Consider the following 27943-nt stretch of genomic DNA (forward strand, 5'->3'; position numbering starts at 1 on the left):
CTGAGCTGTGAAGAAAGGGCATGATGTTTGTGTTCAGATGTGGTTTCTTGGATTAAGCAACCAATCAATGCACTTTTGATCTCTGTAATTGCAGAAGAAAAATATGTTCATATTGCCCTTTTCCTATTGCAGACTATCACATCTAAGAGATGTTTAAAACAATTTGGACCTTTGATCATTTCTAAAGGCCCTGAAGGAAATCTGGGAATATTTTTTCCATCGGTGCATTTCCTGGGATTATTATGATTAGTACAGTAGTAAATTATTTATAGTTCATACACTGCTGCAATTAGATATTCAGATTGTCTGGTTTTTTGGTTTTTTTTAATAATAAGTTGCAGTATTTTTTTCAAAAGAGAAAAAGAATATCAGAGCCTTAGGTATCACCAAAGGTATCATCCTTTGTGTTTGGGATATTGATTTTTTTTACTTCGGTCGTCTAAATGTGTGCTAATGTGGTATAGTGGTTTGAATAATGAATAGAACTCCAAAAGGCTAGAATTTGAATTCCTCAATGGAAACTGGTGACTTAAGCAAATCACAACCTCTCTTTCCCTCTGAAGACAATTAAAAGCTCTCTCTAAACAAAACTGCTTTCCTCCTCAATCCTTGGATAAATTCTCCTTTGGGATACCATAATTCACAAATGACTAACAGGCACATAGTAATACCTAGATGTGGTTTGAATATGAAGCAATGATTTAAGAAATATCATTTGGACCTTACTTTTTCAACAAACTGTTGTGCCCCCAAATTTGGGGTTTTTGGATCATAGTAAGGAATGTGAAACAAAGAATATTAACCAAAAGGAGTACTCATGCCTCCTTTTTTTAAGAATGTGGGTCATATTCAGTGGAAGGTTTTGATGTTACATGTTGGGCAACTCTATTCTGAAATGCTCCAAAAACCGAAGCTTTTTGCTGCCAGCTGTCTGCTTCTTTCTATCTTTGAGGCATTCATTCACAAAGAAGAATCAGGCAGCCAGAGGACTCCCCAGAGAAATTCTGTTCAATATTGTTCCCAGTCTTGTTCCCAGACTCTGAAAACCCAAGACTTGATTCATCCTCATGTATCATACGTAATACAAGTAGAAAATAAACAAGACGCAAGGCTGGAAAGAGATACTACATTGAAAAGAGACTGAAAATATGTGAAATGGCAGAAATCTAAACATAGTGCTCGGTGCGAATCCCTGCCTCTTGCCATTTCACTGATCCTCATATCTCTTTCCAGACTTGGATGCAGTCTCAATATGTCCAAATCCAAAAAAGTCCAAAATGTGAAACACTTATAATCCCAAGCATTTTGGATAAAGGATGTCCAACCTGTACTGTAAATATCGCTCCCATTTTATGCAACAGATCGTAAAATATTGTACTATATTATTGTTTAATTCACTTCTTTTTCCTGTATTACAGGTAGTCTTTCTGCTCTTTTGAGGTCAAAATGGGGACCATTAAAAGATAATGAACAGACCATTGGTTTTTATACCAAACAGATTCTTGAAGGATTAAAATACCTCCATGACAATCAAATAGTGCATCGTGACATCAAGGTGAGAAGCTTACTTGGAGTTACTGAGTATAGCAATAAATTCATGCACTATGCAAATTCACCTGAAGTTTTTCATACACTACTGGCTATAGTAAAGGACACAGAAGAATTAGCTACAATTATGATATCATCAGAAAGTCTTTTGAGAAATAACACGTATATGAAGTGTTCATAAAATTTGTGAATGATTTTATAATATCTTGTTTTGGTTCTTTTCTTTATAAAATGTGCTCAGATTCATAGGAACTGTTTCAACTCAGCAAGCTTCATTTAATTAGAAATATTATGAGATAATATAGTAGCAAACAACTACTTAAATTAAATCGTATGGCCTACTATGGAGCATTTCTGCATTCATTTTGACTGCAAGCTGTTTTGCAACATCAGCTATAAACTAAAGAATAATCTCAAATGTTCTCTCCTTCAGGGTGACAATGTTCTTATCAACACTTACAGTGGGGTGCTAAAGATTTCAGATTTTGGAACATCAAAAAGGCTGGCTGGAATAAATCCATGCACGGAAACATTCACAGGTATCTTCCCAAATTTAGAGCCCCCCAATTTGAAAGTAAAGGAAAGCATAAGTTAAATATTAGTCTTGTGATTTCCCATAGGTTTTAGTCACCTCAGAGTTACTTAACTACCAAAAAAAACAAAAAAACCCTCTATACATTTTGTGATTTGGTCATGTACATATTTTTAGAAGGGTTTTCCTCAACAAAGCAAATTTGGACCAAGATATATACAGAGATCTAATCAGATACTGACATGGAAAGGTCTATTGAAATGTATTCTGGAATGTGATTTCTTTTCATTAACCAAGTTGTTGGTATTAGATAAGCAGTAATATTGCTTTATGACATATATATATGTTTCCCTAACTATTATCAGAAGGATACCTAGTTTCTAAATAAAGAAAAATCTAGACATTTGTGACAGAGACTCACTGATGCAGCTCCGTGTCATATATTTTCATATCTTCAGCTGACTGTCATATTGTGTGCATTCTGTTCTCTTTTGCAACCTACGAGGAGGAGCCAAGAGCAGCACGGATGTGTACACACATATATGTTTGGATTTTGCCCTCTTTCTAGAGTTATTAAATTTAATAGTGAATTAACTAAAATGCAACTAGTTGAACAGAGATCTCATACTCAAAAGGGATTTAGCAAACAGATTTAGAAGTTTCATTCAGATTGGTATAACATAATTACCAAGATATTGCTGGACTACAGCTTTCATCATATTTGACCCAGTGGTCAAACTAGCTGGGGACGATTGGTGTTGCATCGCAACAAAGTCTGTGGATCCAAAGTTGGGAATCAATTGAACAAAGCTACAGTCAGACTGTAGCTTGGTTCCATCTCTCAGTCATAATACTCAGTGGATATCTTTGGTCCACTACTGGCTCTGCTTAACAAGATTGCAATGAGGAGAAAATGAAGTGGGGAAGCCATCCATGGGCATGCACTTCCTTGGAAACAATTAAGGATAAAAATGTAATAGTATAATATAAGCAACAAGGCCACTGAGAGCATCTGTAGCAGTGTGTAAGAACTTCACTATGAACTAAAGGTCCTCATTATGGATTTCAGCTCTGCCATATACTTAGATAATTAGGTGATCCTTTTTGTCTGAGTATGATGGCCTTCCAAGTGTAGTGTCTTGGTGGTGGGCACATAGGTGACTGTGGAGCCCTATTCTTGACCCACATGTTCTTCCATAGTGAGGGCATTGGTTTCCAGTTGGAAGGCAGTCCCGGTCAGGATTGGCATGGTGAGCCTTGCTCTTGGCACATTTTCCCCTTTCGCCATCCATTCATGCCTCTTTGAATTCCACAGCACTGCTGGTCACAGCTTCCCTCCAGCTAGGGCACTCAAGGGCCAGGGCTTCCCAGTTCTCGGTGTCTATGCCACAGTTTTTAAGCCCACCTTTAAATCTCTTTTCCTGTCCACCAACATTACATTTTCCGTTCTTGAGTTGGGAGTAGAATAACTGCTTTAGGAGAAGGTGATCAGGCATTCAGACAACATGGCCAGTTCAGCGGAGCTGATGACATAGGAGCATCACTTCAATGCTGGTGCCATATACTTACTTAGGTGCCTTTAGGTGAAAGGTGGAATACAGTATGCAATCTCTTAACCTGTGCTCATACTCTGTTGAAGGACATCTACAGAAGGAGTAATGCTACTTGGCTGATTTCCCCCTGTTTTAAGGATTTATTGAATAATGACTTGGTTCAAACTATTTCAGATCTGATATTCATCAAATGAGAATTAGTATGGCACTTGCTCTTTCCTCATTTGTCTTGTGCACTGTAACAGAACCTTCCATTTCTTGTTAAAGTACAACTTCCTAATGTTCTGGTTTACCTCCAGAAAATAAACCAATTTTCCAGTCCGGGTGTAATGGGGAATTCTAGTGTAATAAACTACAGTAAAGGCTATGGTAAAAGGGCAGTGACAATGTCTTGACAAAGCTTCTCAACCTCATGAAAAATGGTATATTAAACCAAGATTGTTACGTCTAAACCAGGCCAAACTGTAGTTTCTAAAATGGTATGTAAATGCTACAGTCAAAGTACATAACACACTTATAGTACAATAACAGGTACAAGTACGCACTTAAATGTATAATTATCCAAATCTCTTTGAAAGTCTGTACTTTTAGTCCTGTGCAGCATGCCTACTCTGTCGTGTTTTGCTGTTGATCAAAGAAAATCATGCCTTAGTGAAACAAATCTCTCCTCCCTTTAATTAACAGGTACGCTTCAGTATATGGCACCAGAAATAATTGATAAAGGACCAAGAGGTTATGGGAAAGCTGCAGATATCTGGTCTTTGGGATGCACCATTATTGAAATGGCCACAGGAAAACCTCCCTTTTATGAACTAGGCGAGCCACAGGCAGCAATGTTTAAGGTTAGATTTTATCTGTATAGATTAATGCAATGTTTTTGTAAAATAAAACATTTTTAATTAAAGCCTGAGTCAAAAGAAATGGTGCAATATCCTGGTGTGGGGGGTGAGGAGAAGAATATATAAATTGTGGTGATGATTGAGATGGGCAAGTAAGTGCTTTGAAGAAAATAAGATGCTAAAACATTACTCATAGTTCCTTTTGAAAGATAGAGAATAAAAACATGTTTAAAATAAAGCTTTGGAGAGGAGAGAACAGTTCATGCTGGTTTTGTTTAATATTAGGTTTAAAGGAAAATACTTCTCTGATGAAAAGTGGTCTTGATTGTTTTCTTATTTCTTCTGCATCAGGTTGGCATGTTCAAAATACATCCCGAGATCCCTGAATCCATGTCAGCTGAGGCAAAAGCCTTCCTGTTGTGCTGCTTTGAGCCCGATCCAAACAAGAGAGTCTGTGCAAATGAACTTCTTGTCGATGACTTCTTAAAGGTCACAAGCAAGAAGAGGAAGTCCCAAGCAAAGCTAGCAGGTAAAGGAAAAACATGGCCTAGCTGAGAAAGCTTAGAATCATTACAAGTTCTGATTAATGCAATAGAGTGACAGCTTTGTCAAGGGTCCAAACATAGAGTAGTATAATCAGTAATGTCCGCCTGCTGTTGGTTTGTATTTATGTTGTTCCAAAATGCTTTGTAAATATTGTTAAGAAAGTGGGTTTGTTTTTAAAGGGAATAACTTTACTTTTTGTCGAATGGACATTAGTCATGACAGGCTGGACTGGGGCCTAAATGTGTGCATAGTTTTAAAATCCACTCAGAATGCAGTTGTGTGCTATGCAGAATCTGTTCAAGATGTCTTTGCAGCTGTATTGCACCTAGATACATGTAATACATTTTGGATTTTTTTCTCTTTTGCTTTTCTCCAGCACTCTCAGTTGGATCAAATGGTGAGATGAATATTTATTTACTTCTTTCTTCTCTTAACCTTGTGAACCTTTTACATATTCAGAACATCAGACTGTTTATATAACCAGAAGCTACCACAATTAAAATTTTAAATGAGTTAACAGGAGCCAAAGATATTACAGATCTTGAATACTCCTTAGAAGTGGCAATGCTAAGCCAGGGCCACAGGGTATATAGACCACGCCTGTATGGTCCAACACACACACATCCCAACAGGCAGTGATGTTGTGCTGTGTGTAAAAGAAAGTTGAATGGCCATTTCTTTGATGGTGGTGCTGGCAACCAGCCAGTTATTTGGGAAACAGACACATACTATTTTAACTTAAAATATTCTCAGTGGCAGCGAGTCAGAACTATTAGACACCGTCTTTATGGATGCATAGCCAATGAGGAAAGCAGGACAACCACCCATTTTCTTTGTGGTTTCTTTAGTGACTCTTCACTCCCAAAGGCAGTATGTGATTTGTTCCACTCTCTGCTACTTAAAATTCATAAAATGATTTAAAATAGCATGTGGCTGCAAGCTCACCCAACCAGTTGCTGCCACCCTTTGCCAATGGGCCAGGAAAAGAGGGAGAGCAAGTCACAACAACAAGGGCATGCATTCTAGCAGGTGGGACCAAGCCTTTGGAGCAGTGCAATGAAGCAATAATAGAATGCTGTCCTGAGATGGTTTTAAACAGTTGATTTTAAAGTCAATATTAGTCATTTTAATGTTTATGTATATTTATAGTTTATGTCCCGGCATTGATTGTTTGCCGTATGTATGTTGTGCTCTGCCCTGAGTCCTCTGCAGGGTGAAAAGGGCAGAATACAAATGTTTTAAATAAATACATACATAAATATTCACAGGGAGCCCTTCTTCAGAAATCTGTTTGCTTGAGAGCATCTCAAATCTGACAGAGTCTTTCTGTGGAGAAAGCACCTTTAAACAGTTAAGTCAGTGAAGCTTACCTTGAAATCAAGCATGCTTGGGTTGGACTGAATATATTGTCTTTCATTAATATTTCAAATAATTCTTCAGAGATTACTTTTTGTGTGGAAGTTATGCCTCATTATACAGGAAGATAAAATATTCATATTCTGTTTTGCAAAATAGCAGGTTCTATCAGAAGAACAATGACTATAATCCACCAATCATATCATTGCATCCTCCAGAATTGTGCATCAATTTTCCCTTAGATCCTGCAAGAATCATACATGAAAGAGTTATAGTCAGCCCTCCACATTTGCAGGTTTATCATTTGTGAATATGATTATTCGCCAGTTTGATTGATATGTTGTCTGCCAGTATCTTAGATCCTCCAGTGTGACTCTGTGGTCAACTGCCAGGTTGACCATTGAGTTCTTCTGGAGGGCTAAGAGATTTCTTGAGAGAAGACCTCTCTAGGTATTTGTAGGTCTTCCTGCATAATTCTGTGGTCATGTTATGTTGGAAGTTGACCATAGGACCTAGAGATTCCTAAAAAGATGTTCTGTCAGATTATAACATTTTTCATTTGCATTCCCACTTTTGTGACCCAACCACATCAAATAAAGGGGACCTAGTGTATATCGCTTCTCCAGGTACACGCGGCATTCTAGTGAGGACAGGTCATAGTCTGTGTTTATTATAATTTACTATCCATAGAAAATTTGATTTCACTAACCTTCTGGTTTTCTCCTCTTTTCCCAATCAGAGTATCTTCGAAGCATATCTTTGCCTGTGCCTGTTCTTGTAGAAGATACAAGTAGCAGCAGTGAATACGGTTCCGTTTCCCCTGACACAGAGTTGAAGCTTGACCCATTCTCTTTTAAAATGAGAGCCAAATCCTGTGGAGAAAAGGACGCCAAAGGACTCAGGTCTCTTTTTCTAAGGTAAAAGTCTACATAGCATACATACTAGTTTATGAAAAAGAATATATGATTTTGGGTGAGTTTAATTATCTTCAGATGGGTTAACTTGATTCCCAGAATTCTGCAATGTTAACTCCCCACAGCATTCCAGATGAGAATTTTGAGGACCACAGTGCTCCCCCTTCACCTGATGAGAAGGACTCTGGCTTCTTCATGCTCAAAAAGGACAGCGAGCGAAGAGCCACCCTCCACCGAATCCTGACAGAGGACCAAGACAAGGTGGTGAGGAATCTGATGGAAGCCTTAGCTCAGGTAAACAAATAAGCACAAATAATTATTTAGTACTAACATTTAAAAAAGATACATGGAAGGGAATGTTGTGACCACAGCATTACATAGATGGCAGGAGCGGCAACTGGGAATACTGTTTGATTATCTTTATCTGGGTTTCCAAACTAGACAGCATTTCTTAATGGAGAAAGACATAGCACCCAGTTATTCAGTCACTCCTATGCTGATCTATAAAATTGATTGAGGGGTAAAGGGTGGCCCAGCATGCTGCTCTCACTGAATTACAACTACCACCCTCAGGAACTGTCAGCCCCTCACACCGGAAATTTCCCTTTTTAAAGAATTGGCAGGTATATCTTGCCAGAAATGGAGTGGACTCAACCATACCTGAAGACTGCCTCACCCCCCAGTTCTGTCCTGCAGGTCAGAGCAAGAAAAGGAGTAGAAAAGGTGAAGGTTTTGGCATCTGGCCTAGATCCCTCTCCTGAGATACAGGAGGCAGAGTGTAGACATGACCAAGGTCCTGGAAACAGCATTGAAGTGTCCCATTGTTAAGGATCTCAGTGTTAGCTCAATCTTTCTACCATATGGGATAGATGAGAATGCCAGCTTATTTATTCAGAACAGTACAGGATTACAATAAATATATATGGTTATTAAATAAAATAAAACATTTTCTACCACTGTCTTAGGTCAGGGGTCCTCAAACTAAGGCCCGGAGACCAGATACGGCCCTCCGGGGTCATTTACCCAGTCCTTGCTCAATGTCAACCTAAGTCTGAAATGACTTGAATGCACACAACAACAACAGCAACAACAATCCTATCTCATCAGCCAAAAGCAGGCCCACACTTCCCATTGAAATACTAATAAGTTTATATTGGTTAAAATTGTTCTTAATTTTAATTATTGTATTGTTTTTAAATGTTTTTTGCACTACAAATAAGATATGTGCAGTGTGCATAGGAATTCATTCATGTTTTTTTTCCAAATTATAATCCGGCCCTCCAACAGTTTAAGGGACTGTGACCTGGCCCTCTGTTTAAAAAGTTTGAGGACCCCTGGTCTTAGACCCTGACTTCACCCTTTTATTACACTCAGGTTCAAAAATGCTTCTCAGGTGAATACAAAAGAAAGGGCTATCTTTAAGGTCGTGTCAAAGTTGTGATATGATCTACCCTCCCGACTCCTCCTGTTCAACTTATATATGTAGTTTAAAGACAATTTTAATAAGCTTTTAGTGTATGATTTTAGATTATTACCTTCCCAAGAAATCAGTATATAAATAAAAAGCATCAGTAGTAAAATTGCATTATTCAGTTGGATTAACTCCTCACTGACTCTGATTATCTCATGACACTGTCACATTGAAGATGTTGCAATTGAATTGAGAAATCATGCATTATCTGTGTACTTTTGTATTCTGTGACTCAACTATGGTGAAGTTATTTTGGTGTCAAATCCAGATTGTCTTGGTGTTTGCTTAAATTGTGGTAAGCAGTAAAACAGCATGTTCTGAACTGCTGGCGAACCAATTTGTTCCGTTTTATCAGCACATATCAGCCACAGGTTTCAGGATAAAATCGAGAATGCGTTTTTTCATTATATTATGGAGTGAGTTTAATGTGTCATAAAATAAACCATTCTGCAATAGTTAGCCTCTTATTACTCAGAAGTTCTTTCCTGCTGTTTTCAGCCTGTTAGATATTTCTGCTCATCCATGGAAACTCATGTTATGTCCTTGAGCAAATCACACTCTCAGCCTCAGAGGAAGAACCAAGTTACTTACTACCAAGTGAAATCTATGATTTGGAAATTATACAACAGCGGTGCCCAGCAAAATGTGCATTTTGTATGTTATCAATTGCCTAGTCATGATATATTTGTAATGAGCTGCTTTCTGTTGTTTTAACAGGGAGCTGAAGAACCAAAGCTGAAATGGGAGCACATCACAACTTTAGTTGCCAGTCTCAGAGAGTTTGTGAGGTCAACTGATCGCAAAATCATTGCAAATACCCTTTCGAAACTGAAACTGGAGCTAGACTTTGACAGTCATGGCATCAGCCAGGTTCAGTTGGTACTCTTTGGTTTCCAAGATGCAGTAAGTACAGTTCACCCCACTGCTACTTTACAACTGTATATAAGGTATATAGCTGTGCATTTTTGAGACTCACAGCCCAATTCAGAATTTAATCTAGAACTCAAGCAGCTCGGCGGCTTTCCAACAACTTTCTGGGCTCAATTCAAGGTGCAGGTTATTACCTACAAATCTCTATATGCTTTGGTCTAACCCATCTTCGAGACCGTATCTCTTTCTATGAACCAGCACGGGCTTTGAGATCAGCAGGGGAGGACCTTCTCTCGGTTCCACCACTGTCTTAAGCACGGTTGGAATGAGAGAGGGCCTTCTGTGTAGTGGCTCCCCGGCTTTGGAATACCCCCCTGAAAGAGATTGGTTAGCCCCCACCCGTGAATCTTTCTGATCCAGCCTAAAAACATGGATTTTTAAGCAGGCTTTTGGCCTTGAGTAGGCTGAAATGGGCTCATATGAGATTGACACTCTAGCACTTTAGTTTGAATTAATGACAGCTACTTTTTGATGGTTTTCATTTTAAATTGTGTCATATTTTAAAGTGTTGGTAGTGATTGTTTTATAATTTTTATGTGATATTGGTTTGTACTCATGTATTGTTTATGTTATATACTGCACTGCAGTATCTTGTAAGCCACCTCGAGTACCTTTTGGGAGATGATGGCAGGATATACATGAAATTTATTATGATTATTAACTAGTATGGTATGATGATCAAAGTGTTGGTTTAAAATTTAAATCCTTGCTCATCCATGAAGTTCACTAAGTGTTAGGAATTGTTGGAGTTGCCATCCAAAACACTTAGAGGGGTGAAGTTTGCCCATGCCTGTACTAGAGTAACCCAACTCTGCCATAAATAGTATTGATGCAGTTCATTAGAACTAGCACTTGGATGTAATCTAAATTAGGAACAATGCAAAGAACTTATTTGTTGCTATTATTTATTTATGACTTGAAAACTTATCACAAGCCCTTATTGGCAAGATTTGTTCAAAAGATGTTTGCCACTGTGTTCCTCTGAGACTGAAAGAGAAATACTTGATTTCAGTAGCTAAGGAGGAATTTGAACTAGGCTCTTCCTGGGTTCTAGACCAGTGGGGAAGACACCAGTCCACATTGTTGTTCAGCTATGTTATGTGTTTCATGGCTTTCTGCTAAGTATCACAGTTATAATAATAATAATAAAACTTTATTTATATTCCGCCCTATCTCCCCATAAAACATATGACGTTAACATAAAATCCCAGAAAACCCACACATATAAAAGTAACCTTAAAGTCTAACACCAAATTAAGACATTACATCAGTAAATCTGTAAATTACATCAGTAAAAACTGAAAACATGGATGTTTGAGCAAGCTAATCCGATTCGGCTAATCCGATGCGATGTAGTTTTTGATCAAGGACTGGCAATTCACAGACAACGAAATTGGATTATGATTTTAACTAAGAGATGCACTGGTCTATATTGGTGGCCCAATACTGTGTATTGTATATGTATGTGTTTTATATTTTTAATCGGAATTATTGTTGCTTTTAAATGTTGTAAACCGCAATGAGTCGCCGTTTTAGGCTGAGATATTAGCGGTATACAAGTGTACCAAATAAATAAATAAATAAATAAATAAATAAAATAAAACCTGACATCAATAAATTAATCAGACAAAATTCTATAACAACATAAATCTAAACAAAACACCCACATTCGTGTACAAGAGCCAACAAGGGTTCACAAAACGGTATGAGTTGGTTATGTGGTCAAATGAGATCAATGGGCTGGCGTGGACCAGGAAAGCCCAAATACAAAAAGTTATCAACCAGAGCCCTGGCAGTGATCTCTTAACCATTTATTCCTCCTCCTCTCCATATGCAAGTGAGCAGAAATAGTCTTCAGTTGTTTTTTAAAGGAGAGGAGGGAGGGGGCCAGCTTTATTTATTTAGAGAGGGAGTTCCAGAGGTGGGGGGCAACCACGGAGAAGGCTCTCTCTCGTTCCCACCAGCTGTGCCCCAGCCTTCTTCCCAGCCTTTGAATGAGGAGGCAGGCAGGCGTTCTTTCCACATTTCTAGTTCCAGAGTTGGTCGGGAGGCTGGGGCTTTCTCTTTGGGTGCATTGCCAGGCTTGGTTATTAAGGGCATACTTGTTTATGTTGTGCTGCCTTTTGTTACAAGTACAGTAAATAAATAAATAAATAAATAAATAAAGGTTTTATTGTAATGAAAAATGACTATCTCAGAACTGACTGCTTTTATTACAGTGAATAGATGCACTCATTTTACCAATTCAGAAATTTAACACGTACTGAAGGTTTACTTGTATACCAGTTTACTGAAGTATGACTTATTGTTTCAAAGACAGGCAGCTAGTTAACTAGGAAGACTTCATATTCAAGCTCAGTATTTTGTCAGGTAACAAAACAAAAACCATATTCTAATTCAAATTTCTTTTCCTAGGTGAATAAAGTTCTCAGAACCCACAATATTAAACCACATTGGATGTTTGCACTAGACAGCATAATTCGCAAAGCTGTACAGACAGCGATTACTATTCTGGTTCCAGGTAAGATGCTTCCCACTCATTTTAATGTCTCTTTAAATCCCAAGAACACACAATCTAGAAGGAATTTCTGTTGAAATGGCTGTCCTGGATGCATCATTATTTATCTCTGCCTCGGTTGAGTAGAACTAATGAGACTTGTCATCCTACAGTGATGGGAGGGCAACAGCTTTTCCAGTTCTGCTTTATATATTACTGGTGGCTGCTAGGTAGAAGATGTTTATGGTTAAAGCATTTTGAGTCTTCTTCTTTGTATGCTTATCAATGAAGTCCAGTTCTTTTTAGAAGTCCCAACAAATCTTAAAATGCTTGAAGCAGCTTCTCCTCTTTTTTCCATATGACATATGCACTGGGGACAGCAGGGACCTAGGGCCAGTTAGACCTTGCTCCATATGCCTGTGCCACACACGTCAGTTTTGATGGTTTACATATGGTCTACTGCATCCAAAGCACACACACACCCCTTTATAGTTGCATAAAACATGGGGAACCATGCCCCCAGGAAGCATAATGCTTTTTTAAAACAATGTAGAGATATACCTCAGTTACCAAAGTAGCTGTGTTCTTGGCCATTACTTCTTTAGTAGGAACTTTAGTACCAGAGGGAGAAAAAACAGGGAAACAATAGGGATAGGTTTCTGTACAAGAGTGGTTCCCAGCCTGTGGGTCCCAGGTGTTTTGGCTTACAACTCCCAGAAATCCCAGAAAAACCAAGTTCATACTTCAGGGTAAAAAATCCAGCTTTTATTCTAAACTAACAAATATGCACACTTGAAATGAAATAACCATGTCAGATGAGGTCAGCTGATCTCCCATTTTCTTTGTATTTGTTATTCAAAACATGCTCAGTAAGGGATTCTGGAGGCAACTGCTATTTACCTTCTGTTGTAAGCAGGACACGCAAAACTACAGTAAGATTGGCTGCAGCAGAATCCCATTCTTTCTCTACTCAGTTTTTATTGTTCTGACATCACAACTGGTTTTTTAAAACAAATATTTTTAAAGGTTTGAAACTACTAGTGGATTTCTGGCCACTTCACATCCCAGTAGGAGTAGATAGTATAGCCAGCCACCAGTGGCCCAGGGAATAGAAACCAGGCTCACCCTCCAAGTTTCCCTCAATCTAGATGGACTTACTGTTAGCTTGTATGTAACAAGTCAATAGCACATGCTATTAAGATAAAATAATCAAAATATAATTAGATTTAGCAAGGGGCCCCAGGTGGTGCAATGGGTTAAACCCTTGTGCCAGCAGGATTGCTGACCAAAAGTTCGGTGGTTCGAATCCAGGGAGTGGTGTGAGCTCCCATCTGTCAGCTTCAGCTTCTCATGCAAGGACGTGAGAGAAGCCTCCCATATGATGGTAAAACACCCAGGTGTTCCCAGGCAATGTCTTTGCAGATGGCCAATTCTCTTACACCAGAAGCAATTTGCAGTTTCTCAAGTCACTCCTGACACAACAAAAAATTAGATTTAATCCCTTGAATTCTTTTTAAAGCATAGCAGTTCTCTCATAAAGAGCCTATAGTTTTCTAAGGACTATGCAGAAATAAAAAGGCAAGTCACTCCTTGTACACAAGCTTACAGTCTAATCAAGCATGTAGAGCCACCAGTCCTTGAACTTGCACATTTCAGAAGAATAATAGGAATCATGTAATTTAGTCTGTATGGGTTTCTCAAATACATTTGGGCTGTGGGGGTGAGGTGAGGTGGGGGTGGGCATGCAGTGAATTGCATGAAAAATGAAAAGCCCTGAAGCAAAAAGTAAACACTAAAAGCATTTCCTATGTGAAAAGTACTCTAGATAAGTGATTAGAAAGAAAGCTTTAGAGATTATTTTTGAAAAATCCCTAAAGGCTTCCATTGCATGTGTATCAGCAATGCACATTTATGAGATTATAAGATTGCATTGCCTGATAGATATAATGCAAATCTAAATCATCCAGTATTATTTATATTAATAGGTGTTGCAACTGAAAAACTCACTCTTTTTATATAAAACAAAGGTTGTTTTTCAATTTTTTGCAATTATAGCTTCTTTTCCAATGATGATAAAGCACAAAATTGTTCCCAAGAACATAGCTTTTCCAACTAATCTTATAAAACATGACAAGACACGGGCTTAGCAGGTTTATCTTTCACATAAATTACATGAATTGGTAGCCTTTACCAAAAAGACCCTGTTCCTTGTAGATCTTTAGTTTCTTTATGGAGCAGGGATATTATTCCAGGTTCTTTCAGCACGAAATATAACAATTTGATTTCCTTTTTTTGTATCAAATATGGAAGGTTGTGTCTCAAGGCTTATTTCAGGAATTGTGTTGTGGTTTTTATCTGGAGAATGAGTCCAAGCTTTTATCTAAAAAATGTCAAGTTTACTGTACTAGCTTTGGAGGAATGCAAGCTGCAGAACCCATCATGCCTGCCTTCAATTGTATTGCTCCGTAACAGAACTGAGGACGCACTTCAGTTTAGCATCTGAGAGTGATACAGCGGATCAGTGCGAGGACATTGAAGGTGAGGAAGAACATGAAGAGCAACCTCCAAACCCACCAAATCAACACCCTTGCCTGGTACTAGATGATGCTATAGCTACCTCAGGAGTGAGCACACTCAGTTCCAGCGTATCCCATGAATCCCAAGCTGCTCAGAGATCTCTAAATGTTCAACTTGGAAGACTAAAATTGGAAACCAATAGGTAAGCCTTTAGAACCTGAAGAGATGATTTCCTGACACATTTGCACTGTAAGATGTATTCCTGTATAATCCATGTGTAAATTTTCATCAAGTTGACCCCCTTGTTTTGAAATTGAAATTTGAAATTTTGAGTCTTGTTCAATATTTCCTCCGCAACAGTGGTTCCTAACCTGTGGTCAGTGGACCACCAGTGGTCCGCAAGAATTAAAATATGGTCCGTGGCCTCACTGTTACTACACCAATGCAATGAGAGCGTCTGGTCTTGCAAAAACCTCTTATAGTGATGAGGCTTATTAAATATGGTTTTCTGGGGGTGAGCAAATGGTGACTACTGGATGGCATATGTTCCGTATCAGAAACTAGAAACTGATGTGGTCTATCCAATGCAATTTTCTGAATTAGCACCCCAAATAACCAAACCAAATCTAAATTTGATCAGAAACTGATTTGTAACCCTTTTGGTATTAATGTTGGAGAGTGGGACTACTTGACCAGGGCATCGGCCTAAATCTAAGGGCATCAGCATAAATCTAACTTAGATTTTGCTCCAAGTTAAAGGGCTTATTTTAAAATATTCTTGCATTTTAAAAAACGGTCTCAGTATGTGTCTTTGTTAAAACTTTGACACTCATAGTCATAATTCGTCTTTGTAACATTTTGGACAACCATAATGTCACCCTAATGACTGAGATACCAGAAATAAATTCCAGTTAGTTAACACTTAGATGGTATATCTGCAAAATCTGGTTTTCATTATTTCTAAATATAGTATAGAACTTCAATTCCTGGAGCTAAATAAGTATTTTTAAAAATCAGTACATCAGATAATGAGATATGGAAAATGTTACATTTCTGTTGCTAAATTGCCGAGCTAGAATTCTTTTCAAGTTAATATAGCCCAATGAACATTAACTGAAGAAAAGTAGGATGAATCCTAGATTCTGTATTCAACTTAATTATGCTGTAAAAGATTGTATTATTCACTGAATTTATTAATAGTTCAGATTTCTCTAATAACAAACACTTCTGCACTGATAGCTTATATGGTACATAAATATATGTCATTGCTGTATGAAGCAGAGCTCTGGGGAAATATGTTTGTGGGCTCCCAACCTTCATATTTAAGTTTAAAAATAAAAAGTAACTTATAGGAGAGGCAATTCACAATTTAAATAGACTACAACTTCTTAGCATCATTTCACAGAATCACAGAGTTGGAAGAGACCTTATGGGCCATCTAGTCCAACCCCCTGGCAAGAAGTAGCAAACTCACATTCAAAGCACCCCTGACAGATGGCCACCCAGCCTCTTATTAAAAGCCTCCAAAGAAAGAGCCTCCACCACACTCCAGGGCAGAGAGTTCTACTGTTGAATAGCGCTCACAGTTAGGAAGTTCTTCCTCATGTTCAGGTGGAATCTCCTTTCCTGTAGTTTGAAGCCATTTAGTTTAAAAATGTAAAATGTGTAGAAAATGGTGGTCAACTAGTGAGTTTTATGGCTCAGTAAACTTTATGACACATTTGCTGTCAAGGTTGTAAATTTGGGTCTATTTCTGCTTGTATTGTATTGTGGCAAACAAGGAGACCCTAAATGGCCTAACAAAGCAGGAGAAAGGAAAGAGAAGGAAGCAAAATAGAGGAAAAAGAGGGAACGAGTCCCAGATGTATTATCCCCAAAATTACTAGAGATTAACACTCCAGTCATAAATAATAATTTGAAAATGTTCACTTGATCATTTATGACACCATTTACTGAATACTTGCCCCATCTAGTATTATGACTTGTTTCTGAGACATCCATCAGTCCAGATGGTTAGTTGCAAAGTATTAGCATACTGGACTTCACCTTTTTACACTCTCACTCTTTGGAGTCGGTTCTTTTAGGACACCCACTGTTTTCCATCAGTGCAATTCATCTGAAGATGGTGTTAAGCACTTGTTTTAGCAGCCTCTTCAACTTGCTTGTAATGGTTTCTTGTATAGCCATATAAATATTTTAGCTGTGATTTTTGAAGCATGTGATTTCATTGAAATTTTGTAGGAACGAACCAACTTAAATCCATCTCAGTAAATATACTTATTTTTAGATTTCATGGCTTGTGGTGGAATGTAAAAATAAACAGAGTAAATGCCTCCTGTGTTTGCAAAGCACAAATAATGTACTTCTTTGTGAACTGTAGAAACTTGATTTTAGAGTACTTTTGTATGTTACTAAAGGTGTAAATAGAAATTAAATTTGCTTTGTGGATTTCTGTTACTAATGTGAAAAGAACGCTCTTGGCAAACTCAGTAATATTTAACTTTTTCTTTCTCTCTCTCTCTTCCTTAATAGATTACTAGAAGAGCTAGTGCAGAAAGAAAGAGAATTTCAAGCCCTGCTTCATCATGCTATAGAAGAAAAAGAACAGGAAATCAAACACTTGAAACTTCGGACTCAGCCAATAGGTGCTCTACTCTGTTATTATTATTTGGCATCAGGTTGGATTTACTTTATGGAGATGTTCTGGATGAAAGACGTTCAAGAGCCCCTGTTGTTAACTACATTGTTAACTTCCTGCATACTCAGGGCCATGGGCTTTCTGATTGGATCAATTCATTTATATCAGTGTTTCTCAACCTTCCTAATGCCTTAATACATTCCTCATGTTGTGGTGACCCCCAACCATAACATCATTTTAGTTGCTACTTCATAACTGTAATTTGGCTACTGTTATGAATCGTAATGTAAACATCTGAAATGCAGGATGCATTATCATTCACTGGACCAAATTTGGCACATATACCTGATACATCCAAATTTGAATACTGGTGGGATTGAGGGTGATGGATTTTGTCATTTGGAAGTTGTAGTTATTAAGATTTATAGTTCACCTACAATCAAAGAGCATTCTGAACTCCACCAGCAATGGAATTGAACCAAACTTGGCACACAGAACTCTCATGACCAACAGAAAATACTAGAAAGGTCTGGTGGGCATTGTCCTTGAGTTTTGGAGTTGTAGTTCACCTACATCCAGAGAGCACTATGGACTCAAACGATGGGTCTGGATCAAACTTGACACGAATACTCAGTATGGCCTAATGTGAACACTGGTGGAGTTTGGGGGAAATAGACCTTGAAATTTGGGAGTTTTAGTCCCTGGGGTTTATAGTTCATGTACAATCAAATAGCATTCTGAGCCCCACCAACGGAGAGAATTGGGCCAAACTTCCTACACAGCACCCCCATGACCAACAGAAAATACTGTGTTTTCTGATTGTCTTTGGTGACTCCTCTGACATCCCCTCGCGACCCCCCCTCCCAGGGGTCCCAACCCCCAGGTTGAGAAACACTGATTTATAATGTGTTCTTCTTTTCCTACAGCCTTCCATTTTATCATCTTTTCCAATGAGTTATGTCATTTCTTGCAAAATCCGCCTCTCTTTAGTCATTTGGTTTTTGTTGATAGCATGGGATTTATTTGCTCTTGGACTCATTTATTGGTCTTTTTGATGGTTCCTCTCTTCCAGATCCATTGATTTTCTTCCTGCCAGCTTTTTTTGCCACCCAGATTTCCCTTCATACCAATTAATCAGAAATATTGTGGCATGAATGATCCTGACCTTGCTATTTAGTGTTCTCATAGGACCTTCAAAAGCAATAGCTTTTCAAAGCAGTTTCCAAAGAAAGCTCAGGCAATCAAAGCTTTCCCTAGTCTCGCTTTATTACTGCTTTTGCTTACTTTGCCCCCAGCTTTAAAAGCACTTTATCAGATTTTTTTTGCAAGGCCATCTTTAGAAAGAGGAGTTTGACATACCAATAGCTTGCCTATTCAGGAACTGCAAAGCTTCTGCAAGGCATGGGTTATAGAGGTACAGATCTTATTTAGAGAAGAAGACATTCTGCATAGTTAGCTAAACAAATGTTTAACTGATTTATCTTTTCTCCCCCCCCCCCCCCCCGCCTAATATGGATAGATAATAAAAATCTCCCAAATCCCGAGGGACAAGGGAAAGCCTTGCCCCTTCGCCAGCATTGTGATGTCCCCATGGGAATGGTACAAGGCTGGCAAAGTGGCTGGGCTTGCCCTTGATGTTTGACCCTGTTTGACTCTTCCCTTGCCTGTCTTCCACAGGCCACAGGGAAGCCCATTGCAGGTCGCATCTGGCATTATGTTGTGTAGGCCTGTCCTTGGGGGGGGGGGGGGGGGGATATTTAACCTTAGGAAAGTATTTCAGGAAGTTGTTGTTCATTCGTTCAGTCGTCTCCGACTCTTCGTGACCTCATGGACCAGCCTACACCAGAGCTCCCTGTCGGCCGTTACCACCCCCAGCTCCCTCAAGGTCAGTCCAGTCACTTCAAGGATGCCATCCATCCATCTTGCCCTTGGTCGGCCCCTCTTCCTTTTGCCTTCCACTTTCCCCAGCATAATTGTCTTCTCTAGGCTTTCCTGTCTCCTCATGATGTGGCCAAAGTACTTCAACTTTGTCTCTAGTATCTTTCCCTCCAGTGAGCAGTTGGGCTTTATTTCCTGGAGGATGGACTGGTTGGATCTTCTCGCAGTCCAAAGCACTCTCAGCACTTTCCTCCAACACCACAGCTCAAAAGCATCGATCTTCCTTCGCTCAGCCTTCCCTAAGGTCCAGCTCTCACATCCGTAGGTTACTACAGGGAATACCATGGCTTTGACTAGGCGGATTTCAGGAAGTAGGGACCCTCTTTTAGAATATGAGCAACTCCAGGTATTTGATTGATTTATACCAAAATATTGTTTTAGATATTCCTGGCACGCTCGTCTCTCGCTTTAGCAATGCTGATGGAAGAGCTGAAGATCCAGATCTTACCAACTGGCTCAGAGTACATGGTGCTGATGAAGAAACTATAAACAGGGTAGGAAAGCTATTTCCTTAGGTATGTTCTGTTTGTAAACTTGCTTGGTTTAGAGGTCAAATATTTTAATTTGGCTTTACCTGTAATTTTGATGGAAAGGGGATGGAAAGAAAAAGGAAAAGAGCACTGATGGTATAACAAAGCATTGTTGATTTGTTCAAATGTCCAGATTAAAAATCAGAACAATGAACTTAAAGACCTAACATAGGGAACTGATTTATGCTCAGTAAGTTCACAGAACTAATTGATCAAGTGACCAATTAGCAAAGCTTGCTGGAGACCCAGACCCCTTTTATACTGTCATATAATCCAAATCATCAAATTGGATAATCCACATTATCTGCTTTGAACTGGATTATATGAGTCTACACTGCCAGATAATCCAATTCAAAGCAGATAATCATGATTTTATATAGCAGTGTAGAAGTTCCCTGTCTAGGAACTTCTGTAAGTTCTCTTTTATTGAAACAGGAATAGGTCCAAAGTTTGAAAGGTTTCTCACTATTTGAAATTCAATAAAGGAATGAATGTTGGAGAACTACTTATTTTAAAGCAGTTGTCCTCATCAAATTTTAACAGTATGATGTTCTGACATTTTAGCAGTACTGCAGTGATAAAATTGTTGTCAATTAACATCCTTTCTTTCATATTTTATTCTCATTGTACTCATGCATATCTAGAGTGTTTGAGGCATTGAATTTTTGCCTTTTTGTTTGTTGGAATCCGCCCTGAGTCCCCCTCGGGGAGACAGGGCAGAATATAAACAAAGCTGTTGTTATTGTTGGAGTGTACAAACATGAATTAGTTTTCTCCTTGACTTATGTAAATAGTTCAGCTAGCTCCTTATGCTTTGTCTAGCCATAGTTCAGCTCTAATTTCTGTAAAGCATCCTGAAAAAGGATCCAGATTATTCTAGTTCTCTGATATTTTTACAAATAATTACAAATGAAAATGACAGCAGAAAAAGCATGAACTTCAGAATGGAGAGTCTTTACCCCTCAGGATGTTTTGGGCTGTGTTTTTGCTCCTGGAGTCATTTATTATTGGCCAGCACTAGATGAAGATGACGGGAACTATCTGCAAAAACATTTGCAGGGCTAAAGTTCCCCCTTTATCTTCAATGAATTTTAATAAGAAGTTGAAAATCCAAGTATGCATGTATTTATTGCACATACAATTATAATATACTATAACATAAATGCAATGTACATATTTATATAAATAAATACTATAATGAATGTATTCATAGATTCAAACAAAAATGATAGGAATGTAAAACTATGTGATATAATACAGAATAAATGCAACAGCAACAGATAAGTGTAGAAGATATAAGTAAAATAATATATAAGGATCCTGTTTGATACACATGTGATGAAGGTGTTCTCTAATTCCCACTTTTTTTGGAGGAACTTTACAAATTTCTGCAAGTATATGGGGAAGTGTTCAAAACAAGAGGAATTTAGAATATGTTTGGAAGTAGATGCAAACAGTATGGATCTGACATGAACTTTGGTGAATTTATAGCATCGTAGCTCTGTTTTCTGTGTTATATACAGGGTGAGCATCATTTAGCTGGAAATCCAAAATACTCCAAAGTCCAAAATTGTCCATGTGACTGAGATAATGAAACCTTTAGTTTCTGGTGGTTCAGTGTACACAAAGTTTATTTCATACACATAATTATTCCAAATGTTTTATGAAATCACTTTCATTATGTATGTATATGTAAATAGAGTGTTCAAATTTCCAAATTGAGCTAGTTGCAAATATTTCAGATAAGAGGTCCTCAACCTGTACTAGATTGTATGGTTTTACTTTTTATGTGTAACTGTTAACTGATTGTTTGCTCATTTGTTTGTGATGCTCACATTTAACTGATGCAGCTGACCATGTGAATGGATCCTGTTGTGAAAACCAGACTATCAAGATATCAACCCATCTTCAAGGGAGATTAACTGTCATGTGCCAGAAAATCAGAATTCTTTGGAATGGGCCATATTCTTTTAGTATTACAGCGGATTTTTCAGTCACACAATGCTATTAAGGATTTTATGAAACATTGTGAGAACAGTCTGAATGACAACGAGTGACACAACTGGAATAACTTTCATCATTGTTTCTTGCTTTTAGTTTTTGGAAGAAGGCTACACACTAATGGATGTTCTCTGCTATGTTACACGCGATGATCTAAAATGCCTTAGGCTCAGGTAAACTACTTTTCCATACTTGAAATTTTCATTTTTTGAGAGGGGTTAATATAATTTGCAAGAAGTTACAATTTTTTTGTGAGGGGTTAATATAATTTAGTAAGAAGTAGCAAAAACTACTACTAAACTTTTGTGGACAAGGTGTTGAGGCTGAAAGCCATCAATGATTCAATAAATATCAATATTTATTAATAATTATTAAATTATTAAATTAATATTTAATAAATATTTATCACACAGTTACAAAAAACCTTATTTTTAAATGTCCACCTAAACATGTCATGGAGCACAGGCAACAAAATAGCTCAGTGAGTAGAAATCGGTAGATGAGATGGCACACTTTTGTATCCTTTTAAAACTATAACAGTTGCTGAAATTTGAAGCTATCCCTTCTGTTGTCTTTCCAGGGGCTATATCCTATGTCACATGCTAGATGTCTGTTCTTCCATTTTCTTTTTCTCGTTGCATTCCCTTACATATCTTTAAATCTCCATTGAGTGGTTCTCAGTGTGACAAAGCAGATTTGAGGTGTATGAAATCCAGGCAGATAGAAAATGCTTTGCTAGTGGATGCCTTTCCTCGAACAGATTGATGCACTGCATTTCACCCAATAAAAGTAGAATAATTTGTGCCACTTTAAATGCTGAAATTAATTCTAGAGCTAAAATATAATGAAGACACATATTCAGTATCCCAGGCAGAAAACTGAGATCCATTAAACCCTTTGGTATTCATGCTGTATTTTTATTACTTTGATGGTTGATTGGTACCAACAGAATGTCCTGAATGAAGGATCTTAAGTAAGAATTTGCATATATTTCACCATCACTGCAACCAGCATCATCCTAGAATCATCGAGCTAGAAAAGACCACATGGGTCATCCAGTCCAACCCCCTGCCATGCAGGAAAAGCACAATCAAAGCACCCCCAGCAGATGGCCATCCAGCCTCTGTTTAAAAGCCTCCAAAGTAGGAGCCTCCACCATACTCCGAGGCAGAGAGTTCCACTGCTGAACAGCTCGTACAATCAAAAAGGTCTGTCTAATGTTCAGGTAGAATCTCTCCTGTAAGTTGAACCAATTGCTCTGAGTCCTAGTCTCCAGGGCAGCAGAAAACAATCCTGCTCCCTCTTCCTTGTGACATCCTTTCACATATTTATACATGGCTATCATGTTTCCTCTCAACCTTCTCTTCCACAGGCTAAACATACCCAGCTCTTTAAACTGTTCCCCATAGGGATTCATGATCTCCAGAACTTTGATAATTTTAGTCACCCTCCTCTAGATTGTTCCAGTTTGTCAATATCCCTCTTAAATCACTTCTTCTGAGATATTGCAAAAGAGCAGCAATAGACTTTTATAATTTATTCATTTTTCAGGCATTGCTTATATAAAATGGGTATAAAAGCAGACTTCCTCTTTTCAGCCTTCTCCTACAATCCTAGGCCTATTGTAGTCAAACCAGTCCTGACCTTTCTCCGAGGAATATGATACTCTTGCCTCTTGTCCAAAAAAGGCACCCAAGCTCCTTCTGCAGGAATAGTAGCAATGACAAATAGTGACAGCTAGCCCCAAACCTCCACTCGACTTTCCTGTCATTAGAGCAAGCATCGGTGCCTGCTGTATGCCTCCCACTAAGAACGACCTGGTTTTTAATGCCCCCTCTGAGCCAAGGCACTATTGGAAAGGCAGATGAAATACTTGTTGATATTGCACAGGCAAATTCCCCTAATTATTTATTTATTATGTCAGAAGCTGTACAGTTATAATGTATTTAAAAAGACACGAAGTTAAAAACTTGGCATTATGCTAGATTTCCTTTGACCAGAAGCTGGCCACTTGGAGTGCCTCTGGTGTTGCTGTGAGAAGGTCCTCCTTTGTGCATGTGGCAGGACTCAGGCTGCATCGTAATAAGTGGACTGTGGTTTGCTCTTCTCCACACTCGCATGTCGTGGACTCCACTTTGTAGCCGCATTTCTTAAAATTGGCTCCGCATGTCGTGGTGCCAGAGCATATTCCTGCTTCTTGGCAGGGGGTTGGACTGGATGGCCCATGAGGTCTCTTCCAACTCTTTGATTCTATGATTCTATGAGCACAGTCTGTTCAGCACCTTCCAAGTCTCCCAGTCTTCTTTGTGCTCAGGAGGGAGTTTCTCATCTGGTATCAGCCACTGATTGAGGTTCCAGGTTGTAGCCTGCCACTTTTGGACTCTCGCTTCTGAGATGTTCCTGCAAGTGTCTCTGTAGAATCCAATTAATGTGTTTTTATTTTCCATTTACATATTCATAAAAAAAACCAGTGAAACATATCTATATAGATGTTCAAATACATGAACCAATACAATACTTCCTAACATCTATACAATATTCGTATTTGGTTATACTCCCCTCTCCTCCCCATTTAGTGGCTTCTGTCCCTTGGGTTGGAGACATTAATATATTCCCTTCTTCCTTCCTATTGCACTGTTTTTCTGCGCTTCCTTCTGGCCTGATATCTATTATTTAGAAATTCCCTAGGCAGATTCTAACAGGTTAAATTATGAAGACTTAAACAAAGTTTAGAAATGGTTCCTAGTCCTTGATAAAGGTTTTTTTTTGTGTTTTTTCTTAGTTCAACATTGCTAATTTGTCCATTTCTACTATTTTAAAATACTTTTACCATCTATTCTTCTATTGTTGGGAGGTCTGTCTTCTTCCAAAGCCGTGCATATAATATCCTTGTTGCTATTATGTGTGCACAGGCAATTTCTCAAATCACACTCAACTCATAATGCATTGGCTCTGAGAACTGAATAGAACCAGGCATTAAAGATCCAGATAATACTCCACTCCTTCATAACTGAACAGGATTTTGGTCTATTTTTGCAAGTGCAAAAATGGTATCAGTAGCTTGAAAATAGAAAAAAAATCTAATTAGTGAGAATTTATATTTGATTTTGAATTGTACTAATGACTGGGATGGAGCACCTGGTGGCTGAGTGATTTAAACCACTGAGCTGTTGAACTTGCTGACTGAAAGGTTGGCAGTTCGAATCTATGGGGTGGGTGAGCTCCTGCTGTTAGCCCCAACCTAACAGTTTGAAAACATGCAAATGTGAGTAGATCATAGCTACTGCTTCTATGGGAAGGTAAATGTACTCCATGCAGTAATGCCATCCACATGACCTTGGAGGCGCCTATGGAAAATGCCGGCTCTGTGGCTTAGAAATGGAGATGAGCACCAACCCCCAGAGTCTGACACGACTAGACTTAATGTCAAGGGGAAAACTTTGCCTTTACATAATGACTGGGATCTTTCCTTTGCATAGAACACCATTGGGGCTCAATATTAGAGCAGCATAATGGTATAATAAAATATGTATTTTACAGAAACATTTAGAACATTTTGGAATGAGAAGGAATTTTAGCATCAATTATAAAAGTCCCCAGTGGGATTTCATAGTTCTATAGCAGATCAAAGGGACTACATTCAAATGTTTCTCACAATGTAGAAATATTATTTTTGAAATATTCATAGACCACACTTTCAAGCCATGGTTGTGCTCCTACTTGAGAATAAGCCAGGACTGCTGTTTATTTGAACAAAATAATTGTGAAGATAATAATAACAACAATAATCATCATCATCATTGTAATCATAATAATAATCCTTGTTTGTTGTGAATTGAAATTGTTGTGAATTTCTTTTGCAGAGGTGGGATATTATGTACACTATGGAAGGCCATCACAGACTTTCGAGAGAAGCCTACCTGACCCTGAATATAAAGGCATTTCCTCCACCTCCAAAGAAAACAGGGGGTTTCCTGCACCACAGAGCAAGAGTCCTGTCAAAGAATGCTGTTGCACTTTAAACCAGTATTTGTTTACCTTAAAGAACACCACAGCTTTTCAGCTGGCCCTACTTCTAACGCCCCCCAAAAATCTCTACAATGTTAAACATGATTTTAGTTTAATTTTTATATACATATGTAAAGGAACTTCTCTTTTTATAAAGTGCTGGAACACCCGGCACCCATTTAATAAAACCAAAAGTTGGTATTACATAAACCCACTGTCAGATTTCATGTTATCTGACATCACTGAAGCAAAACCAAAATGTGAACATTTGACTTTTCAGATGAATGTGCCTGTGATGGGGCAAGAAAATGTCTGTCTGAGACCTGGCCTCTCTTTTTTGATCCAAAAAAGGAGGCGTATCCATTCACCCCAGGAGACCTTGGGGTGCAACTGGGAACTTCCTTGCAAGTGGCTGAAAGGAAGGAAGAATGAAAGGGTTAGCTCCATGGTACTTGTGGGTCTTTTCCAAGGACCAAGCATTTTGTGTGTTTTCTTAATCCGGGATGGAATTCATAGCTGCAAGGGTTGTACAGAGTTTATGCGCTAGCTTTTCCTTCAAGTGTGCTGAACATTACAGTTGGTACTTACAGTCCTTTCTAAATGTTCACATTGTTTTTATTTTTAGTAACTTAAATCTCAGACTACAGTGCATCTGTTTTTAGTGTTGTTTATGTACTACTGAACTGTACCAGTTACATATGCCTGAACTACATATAGTACCATTAGCTTGTTCTAAAGCTATTCATTGTGACAAATGTTTAAATAATAAAGAATAATGCACAATGCCAACACATTTCTTGATTTCATGATTTTACAACTATAAATGCCAGATTGAATTTGAAGATTTCTTCCTTCTCAACCCTCTTAAATCCATGTTCTCACTTACAAGTGGGAAGAGGGAGGTTCAGTCTTAACGAATATAACAAAAATAGAGCATAGCAGGAACCGTGTTAATTAACACTTAAGAGATTAAAAATGCAGCAACTGTTAGAAAGCCTGCTGAAACAACCAAACAGCATGTAAGTAAAAAAGAGCCAAGCAGCCCTTCCCAGGAAAATAGTTTCCTAATTTGGGGGCTACCTTTTTTTAAAAAAAAAAGAAAAAAAAGAAAAACCAGCATATGATCTTGAGTTCAATCACTTCTAACATTACTATGACAGAGAAATAGCACGGCCTGGTGATGAGAAAGAGGGCACATGGAAGAATCTGGTTCTTGTAAATCAGACTGATCAGTTACTTTGTGATCAATCAGAACTCTCTTGTGGGAAGGGGAATGCTACTACAGTTCAGACTTGAAAAGATGAAGTCTACAAGCAGGTCAAGAAAATGTGAGCCTGAAAAGTAGAGGGAGAGTACTAGCAGAATCCAACCCTCAGTCAATTGGCTGAACCAAATCTGCATTATATGGTACTTCCAAAGGAGATTGAGATGTTTCTAATTTAGTCCAGAGGGGTCAGTCCAGTTTAATAACACTGGCCAACACAGATGTTAGGGCCTCAAATGTTAGCCCTCTTTCTGGGTATCGTTGACCTGCTGATTCCAAAAATGGCACCAGTTTCCCCCATCTGCTCTAGTTTTTGAGATACATAACATGTGCCATCTACCAGTTGCCATTGCTTGCCCATAGAAAACCATGTCAACCATATCTAAGAAACAAGAGCTGAGGCAGTCTATACAAAACAATTTTCTGAATCAGTGCATTAGAACCTCAGGAACAGGCCTAAAAATCAATACACTAAGAATTTTTTGTTGTTGTTGTGCTGTATAATCTTACTAAGCTACCAAAAGGGGATGCGCCCCATGCAAAGATGCTTGGCCAATCAATGCCTCCTCTCTAGTCTTCCACTGCTCACAAATTGTCTCAAGGACTCTTCATACGGCAGCATATTCAACCTGATGCTCAGATTCAGAGGCCCACAGCCCTTCCACACATTCCTATATCCCAGAATATCAAGGCAAGAAATCCCACATTATCTGAGTGTGGACTCAGATAACCCAGTTCAAAGCAGATATTGTGGTATTTTCTGCCTTGATATTCTGGGATATAGGGCTGTGTGGAAGGGTCCCCAGTATTTACTCAACATGAAGTCTTGTCTTCCTGAACTCAACTCACGAGGAGGATGGT

At 38.4% G+C, this 27943-nt stretch overlaps 1 protein-coding gene across 2 annotated transcripts in view; it reads left to right on the forward strand.

Moving 5' to 3' along the window:
- The window catches only part of MAP3K5 (mitogen-activated protein kinase kinase kinase 5), a 120140-nt gene extending 93533 nt beyond the window's left edge, over positions 1-26607 (forward strand). Inside the window, exons 17-30 of one of the 2 annotated variants that reach the window (XM_060753434.2) lie at positions 1419-1555; positions 1982-2087; positions 4318-4475; positions 4824-5001; positions 5395-5415; positions 7114-7291; positions 7414-7582; positions 9477-9662; positions 12105-12210; positions 14659-14905; positions 17236-17348; positions 19661-19773; positions 21907-21983; positions 25674-26607. In XM_060753434.2, coding sequence (XP_060609417.2) covers positions 1419-1555; positions 1982-2087; positions 4318-4475; positions 4824-5001; positions 5395-5415; positions 7114-7291; positions 7414-7582; positions 9477-9662; positions 12105-12210; positions 14659-14905; positions 17236-17348; positions 19661-19773; positions 21907-21983; positions 25674-25734 — 1850 coding nt within the window. In that variant the 3' untranslated portion in view covers positions 25735-26607. Of the gene's footprint in view, positions 1-1418; positions 1556-1981; positions 2088-4317; positions 4476-4823; positions 5002-5394; positions 5416-7113; positions 7292-7413; positions 7583-9476; positions 9663-12104; positions 12211-14658; positions 14906-17235; positions 17349-19660; positions 19795-21906; positions 21984-25673 lie in introns of those variants that run through there. The other variant, XM_060753435.2, reaches the window with a different exon arrangement.
- Positions 26608-27943: the final 1336 nt, after the last annotated feature.

Source organism: Anolis sagrei, chromosome 1 (genome assembly GCF_037176765.1).
Source record: "Anolis sagrei isolate rAnoSag1 chromosome 1, rAnoSag1.mat, whole genome shotgun sequence".
Classification (NCBI taxonomy): Eukaryota; Metazoa; Chordata; class Lepidosauria; order Squamata; family Dactyloidae; genus Anolis; species Anolis sagrei.